The sequence below is a fragment of the Squalius cephalus genome, assembly GCF_949319135.1.
Source record: "Squalius cephalus genome assembly, chromosome: 21".
NCBI lineage: Eukaryota > Metazoa > Chordata > Actinopteri > Cypriniformes > Leuciscidae > Squalius > Squalius cephalus.
This window is the reverse complement of record NC_137142.1, coordinates 1242736-1256312: the sequence shown is the minus strand read 5'-3', so window position 1 is coordinate 1256312 and position 13577 is coordinate 1242736. Positions and strand designations below refer to the sequence as shown.

The window sequence follows — 13577 nt, the reverse complement described above, 5'->3', positions numbered from 1 at the left end:
ACGTGAATCATTTCAGTGGCGTACCTAATTAATTATGCAAGTCATCTGCGCAGAATCTTCATGCTGTGAATCTGATGAAAACATCCTGGTCATATTTCATCCCAAAATCAAAAGTAAGAAAATATAAGAAATTGTGTTTTGCATAAAGAAAATTAAGCCTATTTTTTAACCATTAAGATTTTTATGCATTTTTCATGACAGTTAAGCCATTTTTACTGTATTACAGACTACATTATGGTATTGAGAATTGAGGAGTTTTAATAGGTTAAATCATAAAAATATGAATACAAGGCAAAGACATCAGCGTGAAACTAAACTTGCGCTAGTCTCGTCTCTATTGTGACGAATATTCGAGGCAACACTTCTAGAACAAGGACAAATGTGGGCGGGGCTTGATTGTGTCCGTGGGGAATTGATTGGATGATTGGATGGTTGAGGTTTGAAGTTATTCTGATTCCTGAAGATTATTAAAACAACAATGATGTGCACAGAAAAATAATTTAATAATAAACACTGCAATATTCCATAAAAACAAGAATGGTTGATGTTGATTTCATGGTGACTTTAAAACTAGCTTTATTTATTTAAAAAAAAAAAAAAAAAAAAAAATCTAAATATGACCTGGACGTGTCCGTGAGATTCATCGAGACACTAATCATCCTCAACCGTCCCGATGAAGCACATCAGCTGCTCAAGTCAAGCACCAAATGTTCATAAATCCGTGTTTGCCCTTTAAAACTAGAGCCAAGAAGGAATTCCCTGTTGTCAATAAACACCAGAGAAAAAGCCCTGGGTGCCTGAATGTTCATCTCCTGAAAGTGGATGAACTGTCTCTTCTGTGCGTCCCAGCGATAGACGCGAGTGAAGGCGTAGTCGCTGCCCAGGATGGCGTACTGCCAGTTGGCTATGGAGAACGGCTGGAAGACCATGGAGCCACGAGAGGCCATGGTCTGGATCTCACTGAACATGCTGCCATCCCACCTCATCACCTTGGAGTCGCCGATGAAGCGGGTCAGACATATGTAGAGCTCGCTCTTCACCGTGAAGTGTTTGACCGCGTACACGTCCTCCATCTCTGGGATATCGGTGCGCCGCTCGAACTGCTTGTTGCTCTTGCTCCATTGGTAAATAACCGGCCGCTGAGAACTGCTGGACAAGATCAGATGAGGCTTCCCCGAGATGTCTAGGTACTCCACGTCTGTGTCGCGGTGCCAGGGGTGCAGGGACTGATGGGAGTAGAAGCCATTGCCGTTCCATCTATAAATAGTCGTGGAGCCGGCTTTGGAGCTGTCGGCGATGATGAAGAAGGACTCTCCGTCGACGTGGAATATTTCCACGTCATTTGGCTTTCGTATTTTCAGAATGTCGATGTCTTGAATTTTGATGAATTTGTTTGCGGAGACGTCTCTCTTGAAGATGTGCGAGCCGCCGAACAGTTGAGCTACTATGATGAAGAGTTGACTGTCGATGACTAGCGGTTTGCAGATGACAGATGAAGTACCTACGGGAGGAGGAGAGATGTGAAGAGTCGTTACTGTATCATATTTAATCATTAAAAGCCTCTAAATGATCTGATAAACATGTCGCACATGCGTTCTGTCATCTGACTTATAGTTTAGACTTCTTTTATCAAGAAAAATATATACTTTTAGTGTAATTGTATAAATGTCCACCTTCACGTGTCTTTCTGCTGTGAAATCTTTACTGATTTTTATAATATAAATGCAAGAATAACTTTTACACTGCGAGCATTATTTCAAGATGAACACATACTGGACTGAAGCAGCTTTGTTTACTTATTATTCATATATATATATATATACACTGTATATATATTTTTTTTTTTTTTGAAAAACAATGTGTCAAATGTTTCATTTGTCAGGGTTTACGGGGTTAAAGCTGTACGAAACAAAGGCTTGAGAAACAGTTCAATGTCATATTTTCATCCAAAAAATATTAAACTTTTGCCTGTTTAATGTAAAAATTACAACCAGTGGAATGTTAGAAAGTTACAGAAAAAAGTTAGAAAAAAAGTTAGAACAAATTAAATAAAATAAAAAACTTACGTGTTCAACACCCTCCACCCTTTGATTTTATTATTACAGTTTATTTGGATAGGAGTATATCAGCTTGGTACATCTTGACTTGGGAATATTTTCACACTTTTCTTTGCAAAAACGTTCCAGATCTGTCAAATTGTGAGGGCTTCTCCTGTGCACGACCCTCTTCAGGTTCACACACACATTTCACAAATTTTCCTTCACTTTTTACATCACAAAAACCATCTGTTTTAAAAGGGATGTGTAGACTTTTTATACCCACTGTACTGTATTATTCTCATAAATATTATGTGTAGAGTTAAATATCAACTCCTTGCGACGTTTCCACCACTATTTGCTTACTTGTGATGTTATCGAAGTTTCGGAACTCCATTTGCACATGATCCCATTCCATGAAACTACACCTGCCAATGAACGGCTGGGCGAATACCACAAACTGGTCGCCACCAAATGCAAAAGCTTCGACTGAAATGGACTGAAATTCGAGAGACTTCAACAGCGGAAAATCTGTAGAACAAACAGACAAATGTTAAGCTCTTTTGATGTCAAGTAACACAAACTGGTCTGTAATGAAAATGATAAAAACCTGTTGTTATGCAATCAAATGACTGCGCCACAAGGTCATTGATTTTCCTGTCCTGGTAAGATTCAGGGCCACTGCAATAGATCTCATCCACAGTTGCATTTGTGTGAAACATCCAGTCGACTAACCACTTTAACTTACAGTCGCAGCTGAAAAGATTTCCTCTCAGATCCCTGGGCAAATTAATAAAAGTTTCAGTCTAGAAGCTTGTATATCATTGACAGTTATTCAAATGATATCACAAACATTGCACACTCGCATACGTACACTTTAGTCAAAGCTTCCATCCCTTTGAAAAGATCTTTAGGTAGTGTCTCCAAATTATTGTACGCCAGACTTCTGCAATAACATTAGTCAAAAACCAAACGGTAGTTTACATCAGTAAAAAGAAATGGACCAATTTTTATTGTGTGCAAAGGTTTTTTAAAGAATAAAACCTGGTTTGCTGACTGCTTCTTCAAACATCAGAGAAATAACATGAATAATTAATAGTGAGACATAAACTCACAATTGTGAGACAAACATTTCAGAAATTTCTTATTCCAGTGAGGAAACAAGCTTCTACAGCAGACACTTTGTATATTGTAAAAGTATGAAGTAAATGTTTTGTATATATTTAAAAAAAATAATTTTTACATTCTAATTATGATGGCAATGTTTTAATGTGGATGAATAAGAGAAATGATCGACAACATTTCAGTCGTACTATGCAGAAATGCTCACAAGTGTATTAAGGACTTGAGTCCTCTGAAGGCGAAAGGTGATATGGACTTGATTTGGTTATTTTCAATGAACCTAGAAGAAAAACAAACATTAAAGTGATGCACAAGATTTAAGCATTCAAAACAGTCATTATACACAAGGAAACACATGAATCATCAGATCAGCTGTTTTTCTGTCATTGAGTTCTTCATGCAGTGCTGATTGCTCATATAAGTGTTCTGTGAGACACTTACAGATACTCCAGATGAGGAAGGCCAAGAAACGCATCTTCATTTATAGATTCAAAGACGTTTGCTGTGAAAAGACTAGGAGAGATAATTTAGGGTGAATACAGGACAGTAAAGGGTATTTGTCTTTATGTGTATGTGATTACATTAATAAAATCTGCATTAGGTTCATCTGAAAGTATGGAATCACAAAAAGTCATGCCACATTTGGACAGCAGTGCTTACAAAGGCTTATGTTAAAGTACTATCATATGAAAAGTATGTAATTTCCCAAAAATGGTACATTTGTCTTTCTGAACGGGTATCTGATGATGCTGTGTGGTATTGAAGCGTCCATTGTAGCACGTAGCATCACAATGTCCCCACTTTAACGTGTTTATGACCTGTTAAATCTCTGATGGTCTAAATGCAACGGATTTTGTCATGCAAATTTTGTTTTGTAAACAAAGCTGAATTTCTTTCCCAAAATATCAAAATCACACCCCAAATTCCCTGCTTGCTATAGTAGCCACACCCCAAACTCTCATCCTGCTACAGTAGCCACTCCCCAAACTCTCAGCCTGCTACAGTAGCCACTCCACAAACTCTCAGCCTGATACAGTAGCCACTCCACAAACTCTCAGCCTGATACAGTAGCCACTCCACAAACTCTCATCCTGCTACTGTAGCCACACCCCAAACTCTCATCCTGCTACAGTAGCCACTCCCCAAACTCTCAGCCTGCTACAGTAGCCACTCCACAAACTCTCATCCTGCTACTGTAGCCACACCCCAAACTCTCATCCTGCTACAGTAGCCACTCCCCAAACTCTCAGCCTGATACAGTAGCCACTCCCCAAACTCTCATCCTGCTACAGTAGCCACTCCCCAAACTCTCAGCCTGCTACAGTAGCCACTCCACAAACTCTCAGCCTGATACAGTAGCCACTCCCCAAACTCTCATCCTGCTACAGTAGCCACTCCCCAAACTCTCAGCCTGCTACAGTAGCCACTCCACAAACTCTCATCCTGCTACTGTAGCCACACCCCAAACTCTCATCCTGCTACAGTAGCCACTCCCCAAACTCTCAGCCTGATACAGTAGCCACTCCCCAAACTCTCAGCCTGATACAGTAGCCACTCCCCAAACTCTCATCCTGCTACAGTAGCCACTCCCCAAACTCTCAGCCTGCTACAGTAGCCACTCCCCAAACTCTCATCCTGCTACAGTAGCCACTCCCCAAACTCTCATCCTGCAACAGTAGCCACTCCACAAACTCTCATCCTGCTACTGTAGCCACACCCCAAACTCTCATCCTGCTACAGTAGCCACTCCCCAAACTCTCAGCCTGATACAGTAGCCACTCCCCAAACTCTCAGCCTGATACAGTAGCCACTCCCCAAACTCTCATCCTGCTACAGTAGCCACTCCCCAAACTCTCAGCCTGCTACAGTAGCCACTCCCCAAACTCTCATCCTGCTACAGTAGCCACTCCCCAAACTCTCATCCTGCAACAGTAGCCACTCCACAAACTCTCATCCTGCTACAGTAGCCACTCCACAAACTCTCATCCTGCTACTGTAGCCACACCCCAAACTCTCATCCTGCTACAGTAGCCACTCCCCAAACTCTCAGCCTGCTACAGTAGCCACTCCACAAACTCTCATCCTGCTACAGTAGCCACTCCCCAAACTCTCAGCCTGCTACAGTAGCCACTCCCCAAACTCTCAGCCTGCTACAGTAGCCACTCCACAAACTCTCATCCTGCTACAGTAGCCACTCCACAAACTCTCATCCTGCTACAGTAGCCACTCCCCAAACTCTCAGCCTGCTACAGTAGCCACTCCACAAACTCTCAGCCTGCTACAGTAGCCACTACCCAAACTCTCATCCTGCTACAGTAGCCACTCCCCAAACTCTCATCCTGCTACAGTAGCCACTCCCCAAACTCTCATCCTGCTACAGTAGCCACTCCCCAAACTCTCAGCCTGCTACAGTAGCCACACCCCAAACTCTCATCCTGCTACAGTAGCCACTCCCCAAACTCTCATCCTGCTACAGTAGCCACTCCACAAACTCTCAGCCTGCTACAGTAGCCACTCCACAAACTCTCAGCCTGCTACAGTAGCCACTCCACAAACTCTCATCCTGCTACAGTAGCCACTCCCCAAACTCTCATCCTGCTACAGTAGCCACTCCACAAACTCTCATCCTGCTACAGTAGCCACTCCCCAAACTCTCCTCCTGCTACAGTAGCCACTCCATAAACTCTCAGCCTGCTACAGTAGCCACTCCCCAAACTCTCATCCTGCTACAGTAGCCACTCCCCAAACTCTCAGCCTGCTACAGTAGCCACTCCCCAAACTCTCAGCCTGCTACAGTAGCCACTCCCCAAACTCTCATCCTGCTACAGTAGCCACTCCCCAAACTCTCAGCCTGCTACAGTAACCACTCCCCAAACTCTCAGTCTGCTACAGTAGCCACTCCCCAAACTCTCAGCCTGATACAGTAGCCACACCACAAACTCTCATCCTGCTACAATAGCCACTCCCCAAACTCTCAGCCTGCTACAGTAGCCACTCCCCAAACTCTCAGCCTGCTACAGTAGCCACTCCCCAAACTCTCAGCCTGCTACAATAGCCACTCCCCAAACTCTCAGCCTGCTACAGTAACCACTCCCCAAACTCTCAGCCTGCTACAGTAACCACTCCCCAAACTCTCATCCTGCTACAGTAGCCACACCACAAACTCTCATCCTGCTACAGTAGCCACACCCCAAACTCTCAGCCTGCTACAATAGCCACTCCCCAAACTCTCATCCTGCTACAGTAGCCACTCCCCAAACTCTCATCCTGCTACAGTAGCCACTCCACAAACTCTCCTCCTGCTACAGTAGCCACTCCCCAAACTCTCAGCCTGCTACGCCACGCCCCAAACTCTCAGCCTGCTACAGTAGCCACTCCCCAAACTCTCAGCCTGCTACAGTAGCCACACCCCAAACTCTCAGCCTGCTACAGTAGCCACACCCCAAACTCTCAGTCTGCTACAGTACCCACACCCCAAACTCTCCGCCTGCAACAGCACCCACTCCCCAAACTCTCCGCCTTCTACAGTAGCCACTCCCCAAACTCTCAGTCTGCTACAGTAGCCATTCCCCAAACTCTCAGCCTATATAATAATACGGTGCAGCAGCTGTCCACCTCCGAGGAGATGGATGTGCTGAGTATCGAGTTAAGGGAATTGAAGATTCGTTAGAACTACTATGGCGCTGGTGGGTAAGGCATAAATGGCAGCCCCAGCCATTAACAAACTCCTTCAAAAACATTCAGTTCGGTTGTTTCCTGCCAGTATGCTTAAGGTCACCGAAGTGGCTGTTCCAATTACATCAGAAGCCAGTCTCGAAAGGTTGGTACCCTTAGTAGACTATCTGACAGAATGGAAGAATCTGCCAAATATATCTCAGTGTGTCCTGCAGATCATAGAGTAAGGCTACAGAATCCAGTTCGGTTCTCCTCCACCATGCTACATCGGGGTGTTGCTCACGTTAGTGCATCCCGAGCAGGCTATGGTAATGGAGCAAGAACTCTGTTAGGGAAGGAAGCTATAGAGCAGGTGTATTCACCCGACAGAGAATCGGGTTTTAACAGTCGTTACTTCATTGTTCCGAAAAAGAATGGGGGGTTACGTCCTATAATAGATCTTCAACAGTTGAATCGTGCAGTCAAAATACTCAAGTTCAAAATGCTGTCAGCTCTGACCCCGCTCAGGCTGCAAGGCATACGCATTTTGAACTACATAGACGACTGCTTGATTCTAGCTGAGTCAGAGCAGTTAGCGGTTCTGCATCAAGATGTCGTCCTCGCACACATGCAGAAATTGGGGTTGAGACTCAATGCCAAGAAGAGTGTGCTTTCTCCACTACAGAGAACCACTTTCCTTGGTGTAGTTTGGGATTCAGTCACGATGCGAGTCGTTCTATCGCCCGCTCTTGTAGCTGCTATCCTCACAGCCACGGAAGAGTTAAAGCTAGGCCAGCCACGTCAGAGACTGTTAGGCCTCATGGCAGTGGCGTCCAATATGACCAATATGTATGCTGTACGTGAGACCTTTGTTGTGGTGGCTCAGGACCAAAGGTTTCTACCCGAGGGGAAACCCACTTTGTATGATCAAGATCACGCAGCAGTGTGTCTGTGCCTTGGTTATATGGAGGAAACCTTGGTTCCTATCCCAGGGTCTGCCATCGAGTTGCGCTCTCGACAGATGCTTCCCTTACTGGCTGGGGAGCGGTAATGGAAGGCCGCTCAGCTCAGGGTCTCTGGAGGAGTCATCATCTTTCGTGGCACATAAATTGCCTGGAGATGATGGCAGTCTTCAATGCGTTGAGACACTTCCTCCCAGACCTGAGGGGCCATCATGTGCTTGTCCAGTCAGACAACACATCGGTGGTCTCCTATTTAAATCATCAAGGGTATCTGCGTTCACGTCCACTATGCAAACTGGCACACCAGATTCTCTTGTGGTCCCGAGGGAAGCTGCTCTCCCTGAGAGCAGTTTAAATTCTGGGGCATCAGAATGTAGGAGCAGACATCCTGTTGAGGCAGGGGCTGAGGCCCGGGGAATAGAGGCTCCACACCGAGGTGGTGGAGCACATTTGGGAGGTTTATGGCCAGGCACAGGTGGATCTGTTCGCATCTCAGGATACGACACACTGTCCACTTTGGTTCTCCTTCACACACCCAGCTCCCTTGGGGCTGGACATTGTGGTATAGACATGGCCGAGGCTACGTCCGTACGTTTTCCCCTGATTACTCTGCTTCCAGGAGAAGGTCTGCCGGGATGGAATAAGTCTACTACTAGTAGCACCATACTGGCTGAGCTGACTGGTTCTCGGACTTGGTGTCCCTTTTCGACGGCTCTCCTTCAGAAATTCCAGTCAGTAGGGACCTTCAGTCTCAAGTGGGAGGGGTGACCCTTCACCCCAGCCCAGAGATATGAAACCTGTGGGTCTGGCTTCTGAAGGGGGCCCAACTCATAGACTTTGGTCTCTCAGCTGAGGTTGTGGAGACCATACTTCTCTCCTGAGCTCCCTCCATGAGGAAACTCTATGTATTGAAGTGATGGTTTTCACTTCATAGTACAAACTGCATGATTGGTACAGTGCTGGAGGTGCACGTTTCCTCCGTGATGCTCGTAGACCAGTACAGGAGTATGGCGGCTTGGAAGCCTTATTATATAAGGAGGTATCCCTGCAGGATGTGGTATGCGGCAGGCTGGTCCTCTCCGCTCACATTCGTAGGGTTTTACAACTTCGACCTGGGCGCTGCCCCAGGTTCACAGGTGCTCTTGTCTTAGTTGTGCTCTCAGTATTCACACATACAGGCTCTGATTCGTATGGCGTTCAGGCATTCTTGTTCCAAAAGCACCATCGACGCAGTGCGAATTTCCTCGAAAAGGGAACGTCTCAGGTTACGACTGTAACCCTAGTTCCCTGAGAAGGGAACGAGACGCTGTGTCACTTTGCCATAGTCCCTGCATTTCTGTGATCGACTTGCTTCGGCTAAATAGAAGCTGAAGTCGGTCAGACCGCATGTGCTTTTATCCTTTCCTGGTCGTGACGTCACCACCTGTGATGCTCACTAGGGATGGGCGATATGGCCTAAAAAATTTATCACGATAATTTCAGGTATTTATTGCGATAACGATACACATGACAATAAATTATTTTCTTCTGTAAAATATCAGATTATGTTATGTTTAAGTTTTGTTTTGTTTAATTCCATTTTTCTTTATTTAAATTTCGTTTTCCTTTATTTAAATTTCTTTTTTTTTTCCTTTTTTTAAATTTCGTTTTTTTCTTTATTTATATTTAGTTTTTCTTTATTTAAATTTCGTTTTTCTTTATTTAAATTTCGTTTTCTTCTTTATTTAAATTTCGTTTTTTTCTTTATTTAAATTTCGCTTTTATTTATTTAAATTTCGTTTTTTTCTTTATTTAAATTTCGTTTTTATTTATTTAAATTTTGTTTTTATTTATTTAAATTTCGTTTTTATTTATTTAAATTTCGTTTTTTATTTATTTAAATTTCGTTTTTATTTATTTAAATTTCGTTTTTATTTATTTAAATAAATTTACTGTGTCAGTAGTTTGTTAGTCAGAAAAATATTAGACTACCTTTTTAAAAGTATTGCTTAAGTTAACAGACCTGTGTGTGTGTGTTTTATACATTTATATCACTAGTGCAGTGTCCGTTCTCGGAGCATATAAGCCCTGCTCGCGTGAGGTGAGCAGACACACTCGGTCACTCTCGCGCACTTTCGCTCGCGCGCGCAGACACACTCGGTCTCTCTCGCGCACTGTCGCTCGCTCGCGCAGTTCGTTTCGCTTTTGTCCAGTCCGGCGCCTCATATGCCGCTTCCCGCTCGCGCTCTTCTGCAGTTTCTGCAAACTTTGCATATTACGGTACTTTGCTGCTCATCTGATTTTCTGTAACCAAACCAGTTCCAAATTGTGGAGGTAGCTCCTCGCTTAACAACAAGCTTCTCCTCAGCCTCACGTCCACCTTCACTCCGCACGTGAACAGTGAATCGGGCACGCACAAAACTACGTCATCAACTAGAAGACTTATCGTTATTATCGCGAGGAGACAAATTTTTATCGTGGGGAGAATTTTCAGCGGTATATCGCAAACGATAAGATATCGCCCATCCCTAATGCTCACTCTTGCCATTGGACTAGTTGACAAAAGTGCTTCAGACGCAGTCACACAGGGGCTTTCCCAAAGCGTCATTGACGCAGCATCTCGTTCCTAACTCAGGGAACTAGGGTTACAGTCGTAACCTGAGACGTTTTTGTTTCCCTTCACAATACTTTAATAGTTAAAATACATAGCTAAAAGTGAGTAATATTGCTCTGAGTGTGTGTGTGTCTGACAGTGATTCATCAGCATACATGTCAGTCAGCGCGGCATCGCACTTCAAGTTCGTAGAGAGCTTTATTCAGTCCATTTTAAATTCTGATTTTGTCCGCCTCTCAAATGGGTCAAACCATAGATATTACCTCAGAAGTTCAAGTAAATGCGCTAGAAATCCGCACTCATTCAAGGATGTGCATTTATTGCATGGACTGAGAAAGCAATGACAGGATTTCATCTGACGGTACTATTTATTTAACACTGAAAATTTAAATATGCATATTCTTATCTGTTCTGTACAAAAATGCGAAACGCCAAAAAAGCAAAGCAATTGTCAGACATCCATGAGTGCAAGTTCACAGAGGAAAACAACTGAAAAACAGCGCTGGTTGTTCTCTCGATACTCAACAACGACGAAATCCAAAGGCGTGGGCGAAGGTATAATGTGTGTATTAATGAAATAATCCCGAAAAAAGCATAACCCACAGCAGTTCAGCGGCTGGAATTAGCTGAGGTGACGTGACGCTAACAGACAGCAGACAATCGGCTAGTCGTGACAGCAGGGGCAATCCACCTGTCACTCAAGTGGCCACGCCCTTAATTATGCAGAACTTTAAGGCTTAATGTAATTTAAAGGTATGAATTATAAAAAAAAATTCACCCCCCTCACAGTTGTCATGAAGGGCAAAATCAACTATATAGACCAAATCCAATTTTTGTACCTGGCTGTAAACATGTTTTTTTTCTGCTGTAAAGTTGGGCATTTTAACATGGGGGATATATGGAATTGACTCCCTTTAGGAGCCTGTCTCTAGTGGCCAGTCGATTAATTGCAGTTTAAGTCACTTCCGTGTTGGCTTCACGAGAGAGTCTGTAAGGTTGCCGCTCGTTTTTAACATTAAAAATCTTACATAGCCCACCTCACCTTTAAGGTTACAAAGTGTTTATACAAATTTATACTTTAAAAATGTATATTATTGTGTAGCTATATAACGTTTTTTTCTATTACGTTATTTTTCTAATGTGCTGTAAAGTAGATATGTATTATTTATTTAGATGTTTTAGTTATTTATCTTTTCTTAAAATCAACATATTTATTTTAGTCAATGTTTAATTTATTTTATTCAATTTATTTATTTAGTTTAATCTCATTTTTATTATTTTATTTATTTTTACACTGTTTCTCTTTAGACTTCACCCCTTTCCCAGTTTTAAACCCTGTTCATAAAGTATTATGAACACTATTATAAAGTAGGCTACATACAAACTGCACTGATCAGACAGAACACACACAGACACTCTCACTCTCTCTCTCTCTCTCTCTCTCTCTCTCTCTCTCTCTCTCTCTCTCTCTCTCTCTCTCTGTGTGTGTGTTATGAAGTGATGTTGAAGTCTTACAGCAGATGGAGGGCTGGTGTGTGAATGAAACTCTCTTTAGGGATTTCATTAAAGCCGGACTTGACGAACGATCTGAAAAAAAAACAAAAAAAAAACATCAATATCTGATCACAGGTAGCGACATAATATTAATAAAAATACTAATACTAATAATATTGACACATTGTTATTACAGTTGTGATTGCTTACAGTGAGATGACATCTGGCGGGAAGCTCCTCGGTATTGATCCAGTATTGGCACATACGGCGTTATCTTTACTGCATGTACATGATGGGAAACAGCGCGCGTGCCTCCTCCTGCTGCCGTGCACGAGCATCAACAAACACAACAAGCAGAAGAACACAGTCCGCCTGAAAGACATCATTACAACCAAATATGGCCCTGAATGTTTAATGGTCACCGATACAGTCCCGACGATTGCGCTGCTGCGAGCCACGATCTCATAACGGAAATAAACCGATGAAAGGAATAACAAACGATAACGAATTATTTATTTTATTTATTTTTTTGCCAGATCAGTGTAATATGCACATGCAGATCGAATCCATAGAAATCACTGTAGCAGATAATGGGCGGGGCTTAGTGGATCCACGGTGGTCTAAAATTGGCCAGATATACTACGAGTCTACATTATTCTCGAATTTTACGTGCCTCGATGTGTATCTTCAATTGTGTTGTCTTTTAAAAAATTGTCCGCGACTTCAAATAATTGATCCAGGCTGTACTGAGTTGTCACGTGGTTCTTGCTCCTTTTCTCCGCGCTGGTCTTAAAGGGCCAGTAACAGTAGTTTGTTTATTGGCTAATGCGTTTTTTTCTTCTTCATATTTTTATTTAATAATGTCCTAGAGCTTTGCGACGCGGATTTCGATTTGTATATCAGGTGAAACACTTGTAAATCGCTAGATTTAAAAGTACTATTTTATGTTTTAGTCTACAAACGTTTGTACTTGCAGAAGTCAGACATTTGAATGTGGCTCAATGGAGGATTCCGCTTCACGAGCCTCAGCTGCGCCCTCTGGAGAACAACACATTTACCAGTTAAAGTCACCATGAAATAAAAATTTTCAAAAATCCTATTTTTATGGAATACTTTTATATGTTCCATGCACATCATTATTGTTTTAATAATCTTCAATCAGAATAACTTCCTCTTGCATCATCTCTTCTCTTCTCTGATGATGTGGGCGGGGCAACCTGTCACTCACATGAGATCAGCCAATAGCAAACCACAACCATCCAATCAATTCCCCACAGACACAGTCAAGCCCCGCCCACATTTGTTCTTGTTCCAGGAGCGTTTCACTCGGATATAAGGCACAATAGAGTAGAAAAGACTATGAAACTTCTGTTTCATGCCGACATTAAGAGCCAGTAACATGGTGAACGCCACAGACAGCAATGAGCGTCACTACATGACCAAAGCAAAAATCATAAGACTATAGAAAAACATAATGCTAATGCTAAATGTTAAACATAATGCTAAATATGCTTAGATATGTTACAATAATATTTCTTTAAAGGGCACTTATTATGCAAAATTCACTTTTACATGGTGTTTGAACATAAATGTGTGTTGGCAGTGTGTGTACACAACCACCCTATAATGATAAAAATCCAACCAGTGTTTTTTTTTTTAAATCCCCAAAAATCATAAGCACTGTCTCAAAACGAGCTGTTCTCAAAATCTATGCAA

At 42.7% G+C, this 13577-nt stretch overlaps 1 protein-coding gene across 1 annotated transcript; it reads right to left on the bottom strand.

Annotated features, from left to right (window-relative positions):
- Positions 1–362: 362 nt before the first annotated feature.
- Positions 363–12621, bottom strand: lgi1a (leucine-rich, glioma inactivated 1a). The gene is made up of 8 exons (XM_079855942.1): positions 12072–12621; positions 11883–11954; positions 3600–3671; positions 3367–3438; positions 2911–2982; positions 2647–2816; positions 2403–2567; positions 363–1501 (listed from the first exon to the last, which is right to left on the bottom strand). Exons 1-8 carry the CDS (start codon positions 12245–12247, stop codon positions 684–686), a joined length of 1617 nt encoding a protein of 538 aa, XP_079712068.1. The 5' UTR covers positions 12248–12621; the 3' UTR covers positions 363–683.
- Between the last annotated feature and the right edge of the window lie 956 nt (positions 12622–13577).

Excerpts from the sequence above, each read along its gene's own strand:
- lgi1a (XM_079855942.1), bottom strand. The coding sequence starts at position 12,247 with ATGATGTCTTTCAGGCGGACTGTGTTCTTCTGCTTGTTGTGTTTGTTG. Across the intron at positions 11,955-12,071 it reads CCGCCAGATGTCATCTCACT|ATCGTTCGTCAAGTCCGGCT; the intron begins GTAAGCAATCAC and ends TTTTTTTTTCAG. Across the intron at positions 2,983-3,366 it reads CTCAAGTCCTTAATACACTT|AAGTCTGGCGTACAATAATT; the intron begins GTGAGCATTTCT and ends ATGTTATTGCAG.